Source organism: Taudactylus pleione, unplaced genomic scaffold (assembly GCF_031769625.1).
Source record: "Taudactylus pleione unplaced genomic scaffold, aTauple2 ptg000326l, whole genome shotgun sequence".
Lineage (NCBI taxonomy): Eukaryota > Metazoa > Chordata > Amphibia > Anura > Myobatrachidae > Taudactylus > Taudactylus pleione.
The window spans coordinates 6,610,386-6,626,427 of NW_028284727.1; the positions used below are offsets into that span (position 1 = coordinate 6,610,386).

Genomic DNA, 16,042 nt, shown 5'->3' on the forward strand with positions numbered 1-16,042 from the left:
TTTTATGTTGTATCTTCTACATACACCATCACCATAAATATGAGATTTCTCTTAAATGTTCATTCACTGGACAATTCACCCTATTAAGGTACTACAGAACTTTTTGGTGACTATGAAGCAACTTAAGTATTATTACAATTAAATCCTATTTAAAGTATCCTTTACACATCACTAAAAATAGAGAAGGCAGCTAAATAGCTACATAGCAATAATAAAGGCTGAGTTAAAGCAGTTCTGTGCATTTACTAATGAACTCTGACTTACACCATGTTATGTAACTGCTCCAGATAATTAAACCTTTCAGCAAGCTACAATAAGTCAATAGACTGGTATGCTAAAAATTAATGTGATCCCGTAGTAATCCTGAAGGGAATGTGTTCAAAATAGGAGGAAATTGTGATCAAGCTCAGTGAAGCAATACAACCATCAAAGCTTGTTCACACCCTTTTTGCCTGTAATTACATATTTTTATATAATTTCTAGGGCACTTTCACGGAAATTGCTATTAATGTCATAGTAATCCTTGCCCTACTTTCATTGGCTCATTGTCATGCTCACTTTGAACTTGTTCTCGAATTTGGATGGGTTTGGAATGTGGCTCTTCCTCTTAAAGGTTGTAAAGTGCTTGCACTGTGGGCAGGGCTTGGTGCTGGAGTCCATACGACTTAGTTCCAGGAAGTACTTGTACTTGATTATGTCATCATGTGGCAGGCTGTACAAGATGGTGGACTCATCCAGGTGTTTATTGCACTCAGTTATTGGGCATTTTATCTCCACTTGTCCAAGCTGCACCTGTAAGTAAAAGGAATAGATAAGCAGAAAGTACTAAATTGAAAATTTACACGTCAATACAAAAACAGTAAAAAAGAAAACCCCAAAAACATTTGTTTCTTTTGTAGCACAATTACAAATCCTATTGAAAGAATGTGTGCTGTTTGAAGAAAGTAAGATGTATAGCGTACCTGTTGGTTGTTATAGCTGGTATATTTTATATATGCTGATATGCCCCCCTTACTGAATCTTAATAAAATTATATATGAAGTGAGGTTTTTTGTGTGTTATATGTCATTCTGGCATAACAGGGAAATTGGCTTTATATTTTATATAAGGTATTTGTTAGTCTGTGAAATACAAGGAAGTAGTTTCCTACTGTGTACTGTCTGTTCTGCAAACCCAAAGGTGCATATAGAAAGGTGGTTCCTTTATCGAAGAATAGTAATGACATTTTAGATTAAGTGTAAAATAGCGCTCTTTATATCACTTCTGTACAAGGATCACCAAACTGATGGGGAATGAAACATACAAACGCTGATTTTATAAACAACCTGTGTAGATTCTGTTTTTCTCCTCTGCATTTAGTTATTCTAAGCAGAATAGAAATACCGTGATATAATCAATACATTTGATATAGAGTTATTAGTTTCAGGCATATATGTTGTACTAGACAGCCCAAACTCCTACATATCTTTGTATATGCCGATTATTTCATTGAGCTTACTGTATAACTGTTCTACAGCCCTAGCTCTACATGCAATTGCAACACCAACAGTAGAACAGATTAGACAAGTGCTTTGAGAGGTGGTTACTTGCTCAGCATAATTCTGTGAAAATAATAACAGGGAAACAAACCCACTCCCACAATTTGCTATAAAAGGTAAAAAAGGAGGCAAGTGCATAAAAGAACCAATTATTTCCTGTTGCGTTTCCTTGAGTCCCCCTATGGCAGCGGTTAGTCAACATGCTTGTTGAAGGTTACACAAGAATAAAATATAGAAAGTGTATCCTAAGTAAAGCTACCTACTCCTCTATTTCAATGTCTTCTTACTCTTAAGCTGGGTACTCACTGGAGTGATGTGTACCAGAACTATATAACGGCATACGAGCCGGCATGTTGTATACGTGGTACACATCAGAACGATGTACTGAAGTACCTTCATTACCTTGCATGGCTCCGCATGCAATATTGTCCGGTTGGCCATGCAGCACAGCCAACCGCAAGGTATAGCCAACAACCACAGGAGCTTGCCGACTGGCCGTACACAAAGAACGATCCGGCCAATATAATAATATTAATGTTGCGATTCGGCCTGAAACGACATATCGGGTCAATAACGCTCCAGTGTGTGCCCAGCCTTAAGCATAAGGATAAAATATCATACCAAACTGTGCATAACCAAATGGCGAAAATAGTGGGAAATAGGCTGCTAAGTAGGGACAAAGATACATAATTAGCAGGTAACAACTAACAGATAATAAATGTAGCATTTCCATTTAATCACTCCATGGCAGGTTGTACATAGGCAGTTACATTTACTTCTGGGTAGAGGTAACTACAAACTACTTATTATATTGTTATCAAAAGGTATGCAAAGAACTCTATCCTGCTGCTGCTATATTGTGGCCTACCTCTTATGCTGGGTACACAAACGGGACGATCTGTTCAGCGAACGATATCGCTGAACGATCTCCCTTGAAATTCCTGGTGCGCTGGATGAACGATATTGTTCGTCCACACACCAACGATATTACCAACGACAAAGGAACCCTATAGGAAATAACGATAGTGCCCAGATTGGCCTGTTTGCATGGCCGATGGGCGATATCGTTATCGTCCAGCGGGAGCGCGCATCGCTGGTTGCATACACACGGAACGATATATCGTTGAACGATATCGTTCACAGCGTAACGATATATTGCTCCATGTGTATGCACCTTTAGACAGTACAAACACAATTAATGTGTTGTATTTTTGTTTCTTGTGGTCTCGATATCTTTTAGCAAATAATAAAGTTATGTTTTATTGTGCCCCATAATTAGAGTGTTTCCTCCGCTCTAAAAATAGTGGCCTATGAGACAGCTATGGCCCTAGGAAAGTGGGGTTTCAGAATACCTGGAGGCTTTTACCCTGTACTTTATATGCTTTAACAATACAGTACCTAGGGCATCTTGCTAGAGTGAAGTGATAATTTATTAGTCGCGATCAGATGTTTTTTTGTGAAAAGCGGCTTATCATGCAAATTTATACTTATCGCGCAATCATATGATCCGCGGTTTTTGCAGGTGTGAATTTTGACATGTATCTTACGCTAATTACTTTTCCCTTCCTCCTGAGTAGGTGAAAAGTTGGGGAAAATCCCTATTTCTAGGTAAAATATGTTGGGACTTGGTACAGAGCCACTAGGACACACCATCCTTTATGACTATTTAGCGTGTAAAAAAAATGAATTAGCTTAATTTGGCCAATAATGACATTGGGGGAAAAGAGCAAAGTGCAGGAAAATGGGTTAATTGATGTCAGACAGGTATATGGGAGTGCTATATGAATGGGACAGGAGTTTTTAAGACTGCAGGTGGGTATTAGGAGTCACATTTTGAAGGTTATTTTTTTTAAAAAATGGGTCTTTAAATGACACAAATATTTACTTATAGGCATTTTTACAGTATGCACCCCCAAATTTAAAAAACATTTTTTATTTGGCAAAAAAACACTTGCTTTCATCATTGTTTGAAATATGCATAAAACAGTCATTTGACAATTTAAGAACCACAATACTTTCAGTAGGACCCCTAATACACTTCCAAATTGTTATATCACTTTGCCTTTTTATTTTGGGGTACAGTACAGGCAGATTTCCCCATTTTCACCTATACTTATTGTGGCTAGAACCAGGAAGAATTTTCACGCAAATGCCGCATCACAACTTTTAGAATTGAATTGCGTGAAAAACAGGAGAGAACAGTGCAAAAACTTAGCACACGAAAAGTTGTCACATTTTTACGGTTAATTGAATTTCCCCCTAAGTGCTCTAACTAAATCTATGGAGAACAAAGCAACTTCCTTAGAGATTTTGCGATTGGTGGAAAAGGAAGGAAGTTCTAGGCAAGCTACAAGAGGTCTAATATGGGGTCTAATAATGTTTAACTGACTGGAGGAATCTATATATAAACACATCTCGTGTCAAATTTTCTGACACATTATTACACATAACTTAATTTATGGACATCTATGGTTTGATATCTTTGCATGTGTGAATTGCATGGGTTGTTGCTGACATTTGGTGAAATTTTCATTACAACAGCCCCATTAGAAATATATTTAATGAGAAAAATGTTGATGTGTTCAAAACTTATTTTACCCTCTGTAAAAAAATAAATAAATTATATATATATATATATATATATATATATATATATATATATATATGAGATGCAAATACTCTGGTGCCTTCCAAGGAGGACAGCACCCCCAAGTCGATATATCAACAAAATCCAGGCGGCACTCAGAGTCTTGTGAAAAACAATACCCTCACCAGAGGGATTTTAATGGTGGGTCAATGTTTCGGGGTAGGGTACCCCTTCCACAGCACCCCCTGCCGCCCGGGGGTGTCCTATTATTACCGGCGCCTATTTGATTTACAGCTTTATTATATGCGTGCAGGGTGGCTGGGTCGTGTCCTCGGAGACGCGCTGTGCCGCGGCCAATCCTAATCAGCCCGACAGGGATTGTAAGCGGCACAGCGCGTCCCCGGCTTTTTTTTATAAAAGTGAGTCCCCAGTCCTTCGGTAGAATATGCGCTATAGCGCGTATTTGCGAACACTGCTACCTGTATCCTATTCATTCAAAACATGCAGAAGTAGGCAGGCACTCTCTGCGTACTTCTGTGACATCACAAATTGAACAGTAGTTGGCTGGTCTGATAAAAAAAAGTTGGCAAATTGGCTGGTTGGATGACAAGTTGGTTAGATGTGTGGGAAAGAGTTTGTTGGACAGACAAGTTGGACGGTTGGTCAGTTGGAGGAAAGTTGGTCTGATGTGTGGCCTGCTTTAAGGGGCCTATCCACTAGGCGACCTGAAAGACTGAACGACTAGTATTCAGACCTTCAGGTCACCGAGGTGTGGTGCCTGCACTGAACGGCGTTTACTGAACGTCATTCAGTGTAGGAGCCGACCTCATATCTCTGAACATGCCGAACCTGATCAGTCTCGTCAGGTTAACGGGCATGTTTAGTAGATAGTCGGGGTCGGCAAGGACCCAGCGTGCACGTGCATCCCTGGTCCTTGCCGGCTATCCATTACACGACTTTGGGAACAATGCGACCAAAACCTCCTGGTTTTGGTCGGATCATTCTAAAAGTCGTGTAATGGATAGGCCCCTTTAGAAGTAAAATTTGTTACACATAAATACTTCTCATATATGCAACATAAAACACTGGTTAGCTTCCGCATTTCAACAGAATTCCATATATTATGAGACATCAGAAATTAAGTAGAAATTAAGAAATGCATGATAAAAGCACATAGCAAATAAAATATATAAAGCTGGCTTATACAGAATCCAAAATAAAAATTACAGTGCTAAATTCACCATAAATGAGAGTGGTGGTTTTGCATAAAGACTCCTGGTAAACACTGGTGTGGACTAGACCCAGACAGGCTACATGTAATCCATGGTCATTTAGTCCATTCACTTTAGCTGTTATGTTGACACAATGAATACGCCTGACAATTACAACTTGAAATATCGTCCTCTGTACAACATAACACAGAACAGCAGAGGTTTAAAAGCTTAGTCATTCTTAATTACATCAGATGCAAATGCAGAAATAAAAAGGATTACCACCCGTTAGAGTAGCATACACAAACTCTGTGATGCAATGACTGCTCAAGGAAAATGGAAAAAAAAACCAGTGCTTACATAATTACAAAATTAATTTATGCTTAAACTCCCTCTGTTTTATGAGGCTCCTATATTGGGAATAGTTTTACCCTGGGTAAACATTTAATATCAAAAGCCAGTTATCCTAACTATCTAGTTGGCATTGAGTTGAAGGGGTTATCGAGAATGGATTTATATAGAAATTTACTGCATTATCCCATGTGGAGTAAACATCATGCCACATGGGTTTCAGTTTCAAAATGATGGGACTACAGTCACCTATCTATACACACACACACACACACACACACACACACACACACACACACATATATATATATATATTGATCGGATCAATTAATTTGTGGGTTGTGATATTTTTATATATCACTACTTTATATGTGAGTGGTTCTTAATCATTTTTCAGTAAAGATTTGGGTTTTGGGAAGAGGTCTTCTAGGAGAGCTGCACCAGAAAACCCCCGATATCACCTGGAGTTTTATTTGCACAATATAGGAACGTTTCCATTCTTTGACAGAATTTTCATCAGGGATGTCCAAGAATTGAAACGTTGGAAAGCTACACACTGTGTAGCGTATTTATTTTTTGAGAAACAAACCTAAAAGCAATATTCTATAAAATACAGCAAAAAAATGCATTGTAAATTAACCACAAAAAAGGAAAACCAACATATATAAATGTATCAAGCAATAATAAATAAATGAATAAATAAATAAATACTGTGTGTGACCAATACAAATATATAAAAAACAAGTTTAATAAACATGATATACAATCCAAATATTATAACTAGCACAAACATATGGTTATAATATAGTATTAAGAAGAAATTATGTAGAAGGGGTATTTTAAAACACCAGAGATATGGACCAATCTCTCTTTTCCAAAAGCATTGCAAATAGTCAATGGAGGCTCCAAATATAATTACCGGGTGTCTGCTCAGTCCTATAGGGTGCAGTTGTAAAGATCCAGCAGGGTTGCGTTAAGTTACCTCATTATCGCGACTAATTGAATTCCCCCTTAAGGGTGGTTCACTTTGGAAAGAAAACTTGAGTTCAGCAGTGAATTGTACTGACAGGAAGTGTTCAATGTTGCTTCAGGGTGAAGGCTGGCAAGTCTACTCACTGTTTGCTGTGCTTGATTCTGAAGTGGGTGCTCAGGTAAGTCCTATTCAATTTCTCTGAATAAATCACCATTGTAGTAGTTAAACTTTGGTGGAATTGATGTCAGACCCTTTGGGCTTGATTCAATTCTGCGCGCCGCTGAATAGGTCCGGGAGGTCCCGGAACTATTCAAATCACTGGGCTGTTTGGTTCGACTAAAGGATTTCTTCTCGCAGCCCCGAGGGTGTGAGGAGAAATCAGACAAATGTGCCGGGCGCGTGTCTGTTTTCCTCCTTAGCGCAGCGCTGGCAACAGAAATTTTTGGGCCGGTACACATGGTTTTGGGGACCCTAGCCCTTATTCTTACCCATCACACACACTCCTCTTCCCCAGTCCGTGTCTGTCACACCCCTCTCTTCCCCAACCCCTGTATCTGTCACCCCCACTCTTCCCCAGCCCCTGTGTCTGTCACACCCCCCCTCTTCCCCAGCCCCTGTGTCTGTCACACCCCCCTCTTCCCCAGCCCCTGTGTCTGTCACACACCCATCTTCCCAATCCCGTCTGTTTGTCACACCTCTGCCTCTTCCCCAGCCCGTGTCTGCCACCAAAAACACTTCATTCTGTAAAACACTTCAAAAGCACTTCATAAAGCTCCATTATATCACAATAGTAGCATTGATAAAGCCTCCAACAGAGAGGCGAAATGCGTCAGTTAAATTTATTACCACTGGATTTTTTATTTGATGAGTGACCACTAAGCTGCTGCTGTTTTCCATTGTGGAATTAATCTACGGACAAACCGGAGGTCTGCCGAGTAAGGGGACTACCCACCTACACATCTTCACGTTAGGCAGTCATAAGCTGACTTTACTTCTGCCCGTGGAGCCACTTCTAATATCGGACATTCCGCTGTCATTCTACACTGCAGCACAGGGCAGTTTTATGAAGTACTGTTTTTGGTACTGCTATTTTTATTATATACATATATACACACACACATATACAGTCAGGTGCATAAATATTGGGACATTGACAGAATTTTCATATTTTGGCCACCTAATGTTTTTGCTATCTCTCTGATGGGTTTGTTTTGATTTTTCAGCCTAATGACTTGCTTCACTGATAGTGACAGCTCTTTGGATCTCATATTGAGAGTCGACAGCAACTGATTCCAAATGCAAATGTCACACCTAGAATCAACTCCAGACCTTTTACCTGCTTAATTGATAATGAAATAACGAGAGAATAGCCCACACCTGTCCATGAATTAGCTTTTGAGTTGATAGTCCCATTACTTTTGGCCCATTAAAAAGTGGGAGGCACATATAGAAACTGTTGTAATTCCTACACCATTCACCTGATTTGGATGTAATTACCCTCACATTAAATCTGAAAGTCTGCAGTTAAAGCACATTTTGTTTGTTTCATTTCAAAGCCATTGCGGTGGTGAATAGAGGCCAAAATATGAAAATTCTGTCAATGTCCCAATATTTATGCACCGGACTGTATGTGTGTGTGTGTGTGTGTGTGTGTGTGTGTGTGTGTGTGTGTGTGTGTGTGTGTGTGTGTGTGTGTATATATATATATATATATATACACACATACACACCCGTGTGTGTGTATATATAATGTACAGTTCAATCATTGCAGTGGTCAGAGAGTGCGCCAGAGTGCAAGTACAGCTATGATGTGGTTTCATATACTTTAACTTGATGTGTGAAACACAAGAAAGGTTGAATATGAGTGTGTGAAATGTAAATGAGAACAAATAAAAATTAAGTGTGATACATGGAAAAATAATCCCAGGATTTAACTACATTACTTCATAATACAAATATCCGTATGTTGGATATGAGTACTAACAAACTGATAATACTAAATATAAATGTATACAAAAGGAATTATAAATTTTCAATTTTACTTTTCTGAAATGTATTGCTTTACACATTTGCTAGAAGTGACAAGGAGAGTTCAAAGTAGTCCTGCAATTCCCATGAAATAATAATTAGAGAGCTTTTGTTACTAGTTGGACGTTTTAGATGTACTTCAGGAAACAAGAGCCCTGCTTGAAAACAAGGTATTACAAGCTTTTAATCTGTTTGAGCATGGCAGTGACAGCCAAGCCTGTGTAGACAGGTGGGTTTAATGATACAGATCATTAATTACTGTTATGAAATCTCTTGGCAAAGAGCACATTACATGGCGGAATTGTGACTTCTGTCTATACATTGGAAAAAGACATACTATCACAAAAATATTTGGCTTCTCCTATCTCCTATGGATGTAGTTAAATGTAATGCTGCACAGCACCTAAAAATGCAAAACCAATCTACTGCCTGTGAGTGTAACATGGAAGATATTCACCACCTACACCCCAGTAATGCGGAGACAAGGCAGTGTCTGTTCAGGCTCCCTCTGGTTATATATAATAACAGGAAAACTGCAGATGTCATAATGGCTCTTTTCCACATCTCACTGTTTTTGTTCAAGATATTTAATAGTTTTTAAACAAAAGTGGAACTGGAAGTCTGTTCCCACTACCATGTGTGAACTGGCAAAGCAGATGCATCCACAGTGGCTGAAGCAGTAGGTTCAGCCTTAAGCTTCCAGTCAGTTTTACCACATAGGGGGGTATCCAACTAGCTCTGCAAAATTTACGGCCGTAAAAAACGTGGGGTTTTCGTCAATGTTCGGATATTTCTCGCCAATTTTTTTATCGTGCTATCCAATTAAACCCCGTTTATCACGCCCGGAAATGTTCTGTTTTCCTCACGAAAATACATAGGTCCGTAACTGTTCGTGGTTCCTATGTATTTTCTCTGCCGCAAGCGGGAGAAAAACACCTTATTGGGGATTTGGTTTCACCTGCCTGAGGCAGGCGAAACAAAATACTTTATAAGTGTCGTCTTCGGGGCTAATTGGATAGCCCCCGGCGAGTTAATTTACCGCTGCTAATTGGATACCCGCCAGAGTCTTATAACTCAGCTGACCTGGTGACAATTTCTTAGTAAATTTCTGTCACCATGAAAGGAAATTTAGTCTTGTCGCTAAAGATTAAATAAACATTTCTGCTAATTGGGTCGAATGCATGCAGTTCCAAAAGTGAAGATTGCTGCACAGGTAAAGAGAGCATTATGGACATATTTAGTTAAACCCTTATGTCATTTGACCTCCTGTGACATTTACAGGCTTTTGGACCTATGCATGCATTTACAAATCCATACAGACGGATGTCAAATATACTAACTATAACACAGAGTAATTGCACAGTTTAGCAGTTTATCTTCAATTAAGGGTCTGGTGAAGTTTTATTAAAATATTATTAGATGTATCCAGCCACAAACCTATTTACTACTGTAAATAGGTTTGTGTTTGCTTTTATTACTAATTAAAATGCACTTCTATTATTTTTTATTATTTTAAGATTTTATTTAAAAGCAACATGTGAAATTGAGTGATTGGCAAACATTTAGGAAGTATGTAATATATGTATATTTCAAAATAACTTTCCCAGTGAATGTTACTAAGGGAAGACATGCCTGACCAATATCATGCTTTTGGTAAGGTCGAGTTGGTAGACAGCAACTACGTAGTAATTTGTTGCACAAATGTGTTATCCAATTAGCCCCGAAGTCCGCCCACACTTATCTGTGCTTTTTTTCCAGGACCTAATGTGACACCGCCACCGAAATGGTTCGCCACCGAAACGGTGAAAACACAGACTTGCCCGAAATATCCTATTATTTGGATGACTAATTGGAAAGGGAGAAAGAAAAAAAAAAAAAAAACATTGGCAACAAACAGTGACCAGTGACAACTGGCGAAAAATACCCATTTTACGCCGTTCACCGCTAATTGGATACCCCCTTAGACTCTAAATAAGAATTAAAAGCTGGCTGCAAAATCTAACCTGATCAAAATCACCAACCTGTTTTTGCTATATTAAATGGTATCCAAATCTTGTTGATTGGCTAGTTTGAAAAAATAAAGATAAATCCTTTTGAGCGATTAGAAATATTTTTACTTTAAATATCCTTTTAATATTTTAGCCTCCTTTTATTAAACAGACTACTAATTTGTTTCACTAGCCTATTAATTATCTTGGACCAGAGGTACACAATATTCTCTGTCTTGTGAGCTAGACCTCCAAGAGTGACCAACAAACTCCTTATTTCAATGATTTAGAGGCATATGTATCAAGCAGATTTTTACATAAAATTATGCTGAAACTGCGGTTCCTGCACAATTTTATGTATTGTTGCTATGTACTAATCGCACAATGCAAGCAGTCCCCATTATTGTCAATGAAAACTACGATCTGACCCCTATGTACTAAACTCCAAAAAGCACAGGTTTTTTTTTTTAGAGTTTAGCCCTGGTGTAGACTACTGTAAGCCTATGGAGGCTACAGGTGCAGGAGAGAGATCTCTCCCCTGCACGGAATTGGTATGTAATACCGCCGGCCGCAGCAGCAGCCCGACAGGAGCAGAGTGCGAAGCAGCGGAAGCCCGACAGCGCTGGAAATCCCGATCGTGGATAGGTAAGTATGTACTAACCTAACCCCCCTTCCCCCCCAAGTGCCTAACCCTAAGTCCCCCCCGGGGGTGCCTAACCCTAACCCTCCCACCCCCTAGCCTAACCCTAACCGTCCCGGGGGGGTGCCTAACCCTAAGTCCCCCCCGGGAGCCCTAAACCTAACCCTCCTCCCCGTGGCTGTCCGCTCGCGGCGCCCGGCATCACTACGATCGTAATGCCGGGCGCCGGTCTCCCGCCGTCGGGGAAATCTAGATGTAGACGCCCGGCATTTCACCCATGCCGGGATAAGACAGTCGGGACGCCGGCTCCAGAAGCGCAGTGACAGCTTCCCCTGGGGATATAACTCGCAGGGACAACGGTTACCGCAACTACTGTCCCTGCGAGTTCCCCATGGTACATATTTTCATTAAAAAATTATTACCGGCAAGATGGATACATAATAATCACTGCAGTACCACGATTATTAGTACATAGACCCCTAAATGTATTCTTACTCACAGGTTCTAGATTAGTCTGTAAGACTTTGCATCCTATCTGAAACAGTTGCAGCCATTACTCTGTGTGACATTAAAAAAAATAAAGTCAGCTACCACAAGTTAAGCTAGTTTGAATCTATGGAAGTTAGTACAGATATTTACCCAGCACACTATACTTACTACCTTTGTAATAAAAATGCCCAGGGTGACACTTTCTGAATAGGAACAACACACTACTGCTATATCTGAATTCTTGCCTTGCTTACAGGCATTTGTCTGAAGCATACATAAAATTGTTAAATCAGACATAGTGCGAAAAGAAAGTATATTTATGAAGCCTTTGAACTCACACACTTTCCATGTAATACAGCCTTTCAGGAAACCACTCAATATAAAGAGTGGAAAAACACTTAAATAAATAAGTATTGGTTTAGAGTAATTAGCGTTCAACATTAAGGTCAATTACAGAAAATGCTCAAAGCTTTGAGATGACAGAATAAAATGGAAAAACATACAAAGCAAAAAAATGTAGCTACTTAAAGCAAAACACGACTTAACAGTAAAATAAAAAATGTAAAGTGTATGAAAACTTGCAGCTCATCTGTATAAAACCTTCTATTAAAGGAAACCAATGCAGACTGACACTGCAAGAGCTTACCCGATGTATCTATAAAATGTTGGGCAATGCAACATGATTATACCCCCCCATGACTTACTAAAGCCATATGGATGTATGTAATGAACACAGGGCCTGATTCAGACCCGCTCGCGAGCGCTATCACCTCAAGGAAAAAAAAAAGCGCTTCACCTCAAGAATTCCCGACACCAAAATCGATAACGATATAGTTATCATTCAGTCGTCCACTTTAATCGCCCAGTGTGTACGCACCTTAACTCCTCTCAGCAGAATAATACTAAATAAAACAGCCTTATGTAACTTATGTATCTACTTTTCCATGTTGTCATACATTACTTACATAATGTTTTGCATGCCCAGAATAGTTGTATGCCAGTGCAATGTTCTGATTCATGCTAGCAGAATAAAAAATGCCTCCCTACATATTTACTACACATACATGACTAGTACAGAATACAACAAACGCTTTGGCATGCAATGTCCACAAATGCATCAATTGTCTCTGATACATTTGGGATTGCTATAAACAAAAAAAAGCAGAGGAACGATCATTAGTGGGTAGGAGTGAAGAGCAAGCAGCACTGCCAGGAAATAAAACCAAAGCATACACTTTCACATATGGAGTTTTAAACATTATTTTGGGGTGTTCCCCCTGAACAGCGCCTAAATGCTGCAAAATGACATCAGTTAACAGACAATTTATTGATAATGATCACATCATTATCGGATATGTTGGTAAATGACCGCAGATCACTAATATTGGCCTATGTGCACCAACAGGCCTTAATCAAGTGTGTGGCCAAAATGTGCAATGGCCCTAACATGCGGTGCTATATGGTAAGAATGTATGCCTGTGTGTGACCAGTCACCTTGCAGATTTCATTTAAGATTGGATCTACTCACAAGCATCAGATATTATACGTACACACTATACAATTTTTCTTTCAGATCATCACTATTATCTGTCTGAATGATCTGACTGAAATACTGTGTCCCTGTACACTGCACAGAATATCTGCCTCTGTAGCTGCTGAAATGTCGCTCAAGCTCGTCACAACGTACACACTGCAAAATCTGCACAATAACGGAATTACTTTTATTGCATGTTTTAAGCATACACACTACAGCCATGGCCAAAAGGTTTGAGAATGACAAGTATTCGTTTTCACAAAGTTTGTTGCTTCAGTGTTTGTAGACCTTTTTGTCAGATGTTACTATAGTATACTGAAGTAAGATTACAAGCATTTCATATATGTCAAAGACTTTTATTGACAATTACATTAAGTTTATGCAAAGAGTCAATATTTGCAGAGTTGACCCTTCTTTTTCAAGATCTCTGCAATTTGCCCTAGTATGCTGTCAATCACCTTCTGGGCCACATACTGACTGATGGCCGCCCATTCTTGCCTAGGCAATGTTTGGAGTTTGTCAGAATTTGTGGGTTCTTGTTTGTCCAGGACGAATTGCAGAGGTCCTGAAAAAGAAGGGTCAACACTACAAATATGGTCTCTTTGCAAAACTGTAATGTAATTGTCAATAAAAGCATTTGACACTTATGAAATGCTTGTAATTTTACTTCAGTATACTATAGTAACATCTAACAAAGGCCTAAAAACACTGAAGCAACAAACTGTGAAAACCAATACTTGTGTCATTCTCAAACTTTTGGCCATGGCTGTACACAATTTTCACCTGATATGCCCGATAATTGGATAGTGTACCCAGCTTAGCAAATGTTGTTTCTTACAGCAAAGATGACTAGTATTCTAACAGAAGCTTGGTATTATTCTCTTGTCATAAGCCAATTGTAAGCATACTAGTCAGCTGATGTTGCTGATCCCTGTTATCCATTTGTGATGCATGTAGTCAGTGTAGAGAGTGAACCACCAGGTGCATAATAGCACTGGCAGACTTCAGGACAGAGGCTTAATACTGTGACTTTACAGTTTGTGATGAGAAGGAATTGTCAATGATTGTCACCTGTCTCGTGTAAAATAAGTGTTATTGTTGAATGCGAAAGGAGAGATACAATATGATATCCATCTATAACGATTACTATGCCCTTTGGACCAGCTGTAAATAAAATAAAGATAAGGCATACACACAATATCATCATCTTGTGTACTCGAGTATTTTTTTCTGTTGTAACAAAAACGAACAACTTAAGCCACGTACCCACTTGCCGATTAAAATGAGTGATTCAATGATAACAACATAGTTATCGTTCAATCGTTCATTAATCGTGCATGAAAATGTCAATCAACCAGCGATGGACGCTCCCGCTGGTCGTTTCCGACATCAATCATTGCCTGAATATGCCAGTCAATCTGCCGAGAAAGACAGATTGGCAATGTTCAGGGATGAGGGAGGGTGCCTGCACTAAACGACATATCGTTCAGTTTAGGCACTACAGGGGATGAGGAACAACTGTACGATTACGATGTCGTAATCGTACTGTCTTTCCTAGTCGGCAAGTGGATACGCACCTTTAGTTTTTTACAGACTGCAACTATGTTTTGGAGGCAAATATATCTTTTTTTTTAATTTTAGTACAAAATAAAATGTAAACAATGGGCCTGATTCAGAGCCGCTCGTAAGCGGCCGCTCGTTCGCTCCGAGCGATGTTTGCCCAACTGCGCATGCGTACAGATCGTTATACGCATGTGCGAACCAGTCAGTGCGGTCGAAATTCATGTGCTCGCAAAATAGCGAATGCCTGATAATTTGAGTGACAGAAAGAGGCGTATGTGGGTGGTAACAGGGGAAGGTGCTTGAAAACGGGGAGTGGAGATCCGAACGCAGGCGTGCTTAAAGGTCAAAACGGGCGTTTTATGGGTGTGCATAATTAAAACAGCAGCGTCATTGACCACGTCACTGGGTTATTTAATAGCCAGAACTGCTCGCAAAATTGTGGTAGCAAAAACCAACCACAAGAATAGCGAGCAGTTGATACCCTGGTCGATGTACTCGATTAATCTAATAAATAGCGGACATGACGTAGGATGCGAGCGGCCAGGGGGCGTAGTTTCCCAAAAAACGACCGCAAGTTTTGTTCGCTCGTTCAGACCTAGAGGCGTGAACAGACCGCAAAGAGCGAACGGTTCATTTGAATAGCCACCCCTATTTTCTGGACGAGCGAGCGCTAATTGCGTCCGGCTCTGAATCAGGCCCAATGTCCTTTACTCCAATGTGCAGTACACTACACCTATCACATCACATACAGACTGATAAATACACCCAGGTTTGCTGTGAAAAGGTGAATGTAATTCTACAGTTTAACAGTAGTTCAGTTTCAGTTTTTTTAAAGCTGACATACTAGTTCTTTGTGATAACCATATGCTGCAAAGTACTCTCAAGGAAAACCAAGTAAAGGCTCGCCTAACAATACATCCTTCGTACAATGGTCTCAGCACTCAGACTTACAATTATACTAGTTATATATTAGGCACTCCAATAGCTTAAATCTAAAAACAATAATTACTGCGCATGGTGATATATAATTTGCATTCCATACAATCTTAATAGATATGTCAATGTTTTGTTCTCTATTCAGGCACAGGAGGCTTGTTAGAAGTACAACAATTAATTGGGTTAATAAACATATACATGTAT

At 39.5% G+C, this 16,042-nt stretch overlaps 1 protein-coding gene and 1 long non-coding RNA gene across 2 annotated transcripts in view; one reads left to right on the forward strand and one right to left on the reverse strand.

The window, feature by feature from the left end:
• LOC148509472 (uncharacterized) overlaps positions 1–13,589 on the forward strand; it is a 99,285-nt gene extending 85,696 nt beyond the window's left edge. The window contains exon 3 of the long non-coding RNA XR_015869434.1: positions 10,447–13,589. This is a non-coding gene — a long non-coding RNA (uncharacterized LOC148509472). The remainder of the gene's footprint in view (positions 1–10,446) is intronic.
• RNF217 (ring finger protein 217) overlaps positions 1–16,042 on the reverse strand; it is a 97,053-nt gene that overhangs the window by 36,888 nt on the left and 44,123 nt on the right. Inside the window, exon 2 of the mRNA XM_088443109.1 lies at positions 559–792. Coding sequence (XP_088299235.1) covers positions 559–792 — 234 coding nt within the window. The remainder of the gene's footprint in view (positions 1–558; positions 793–16,042) is intronic.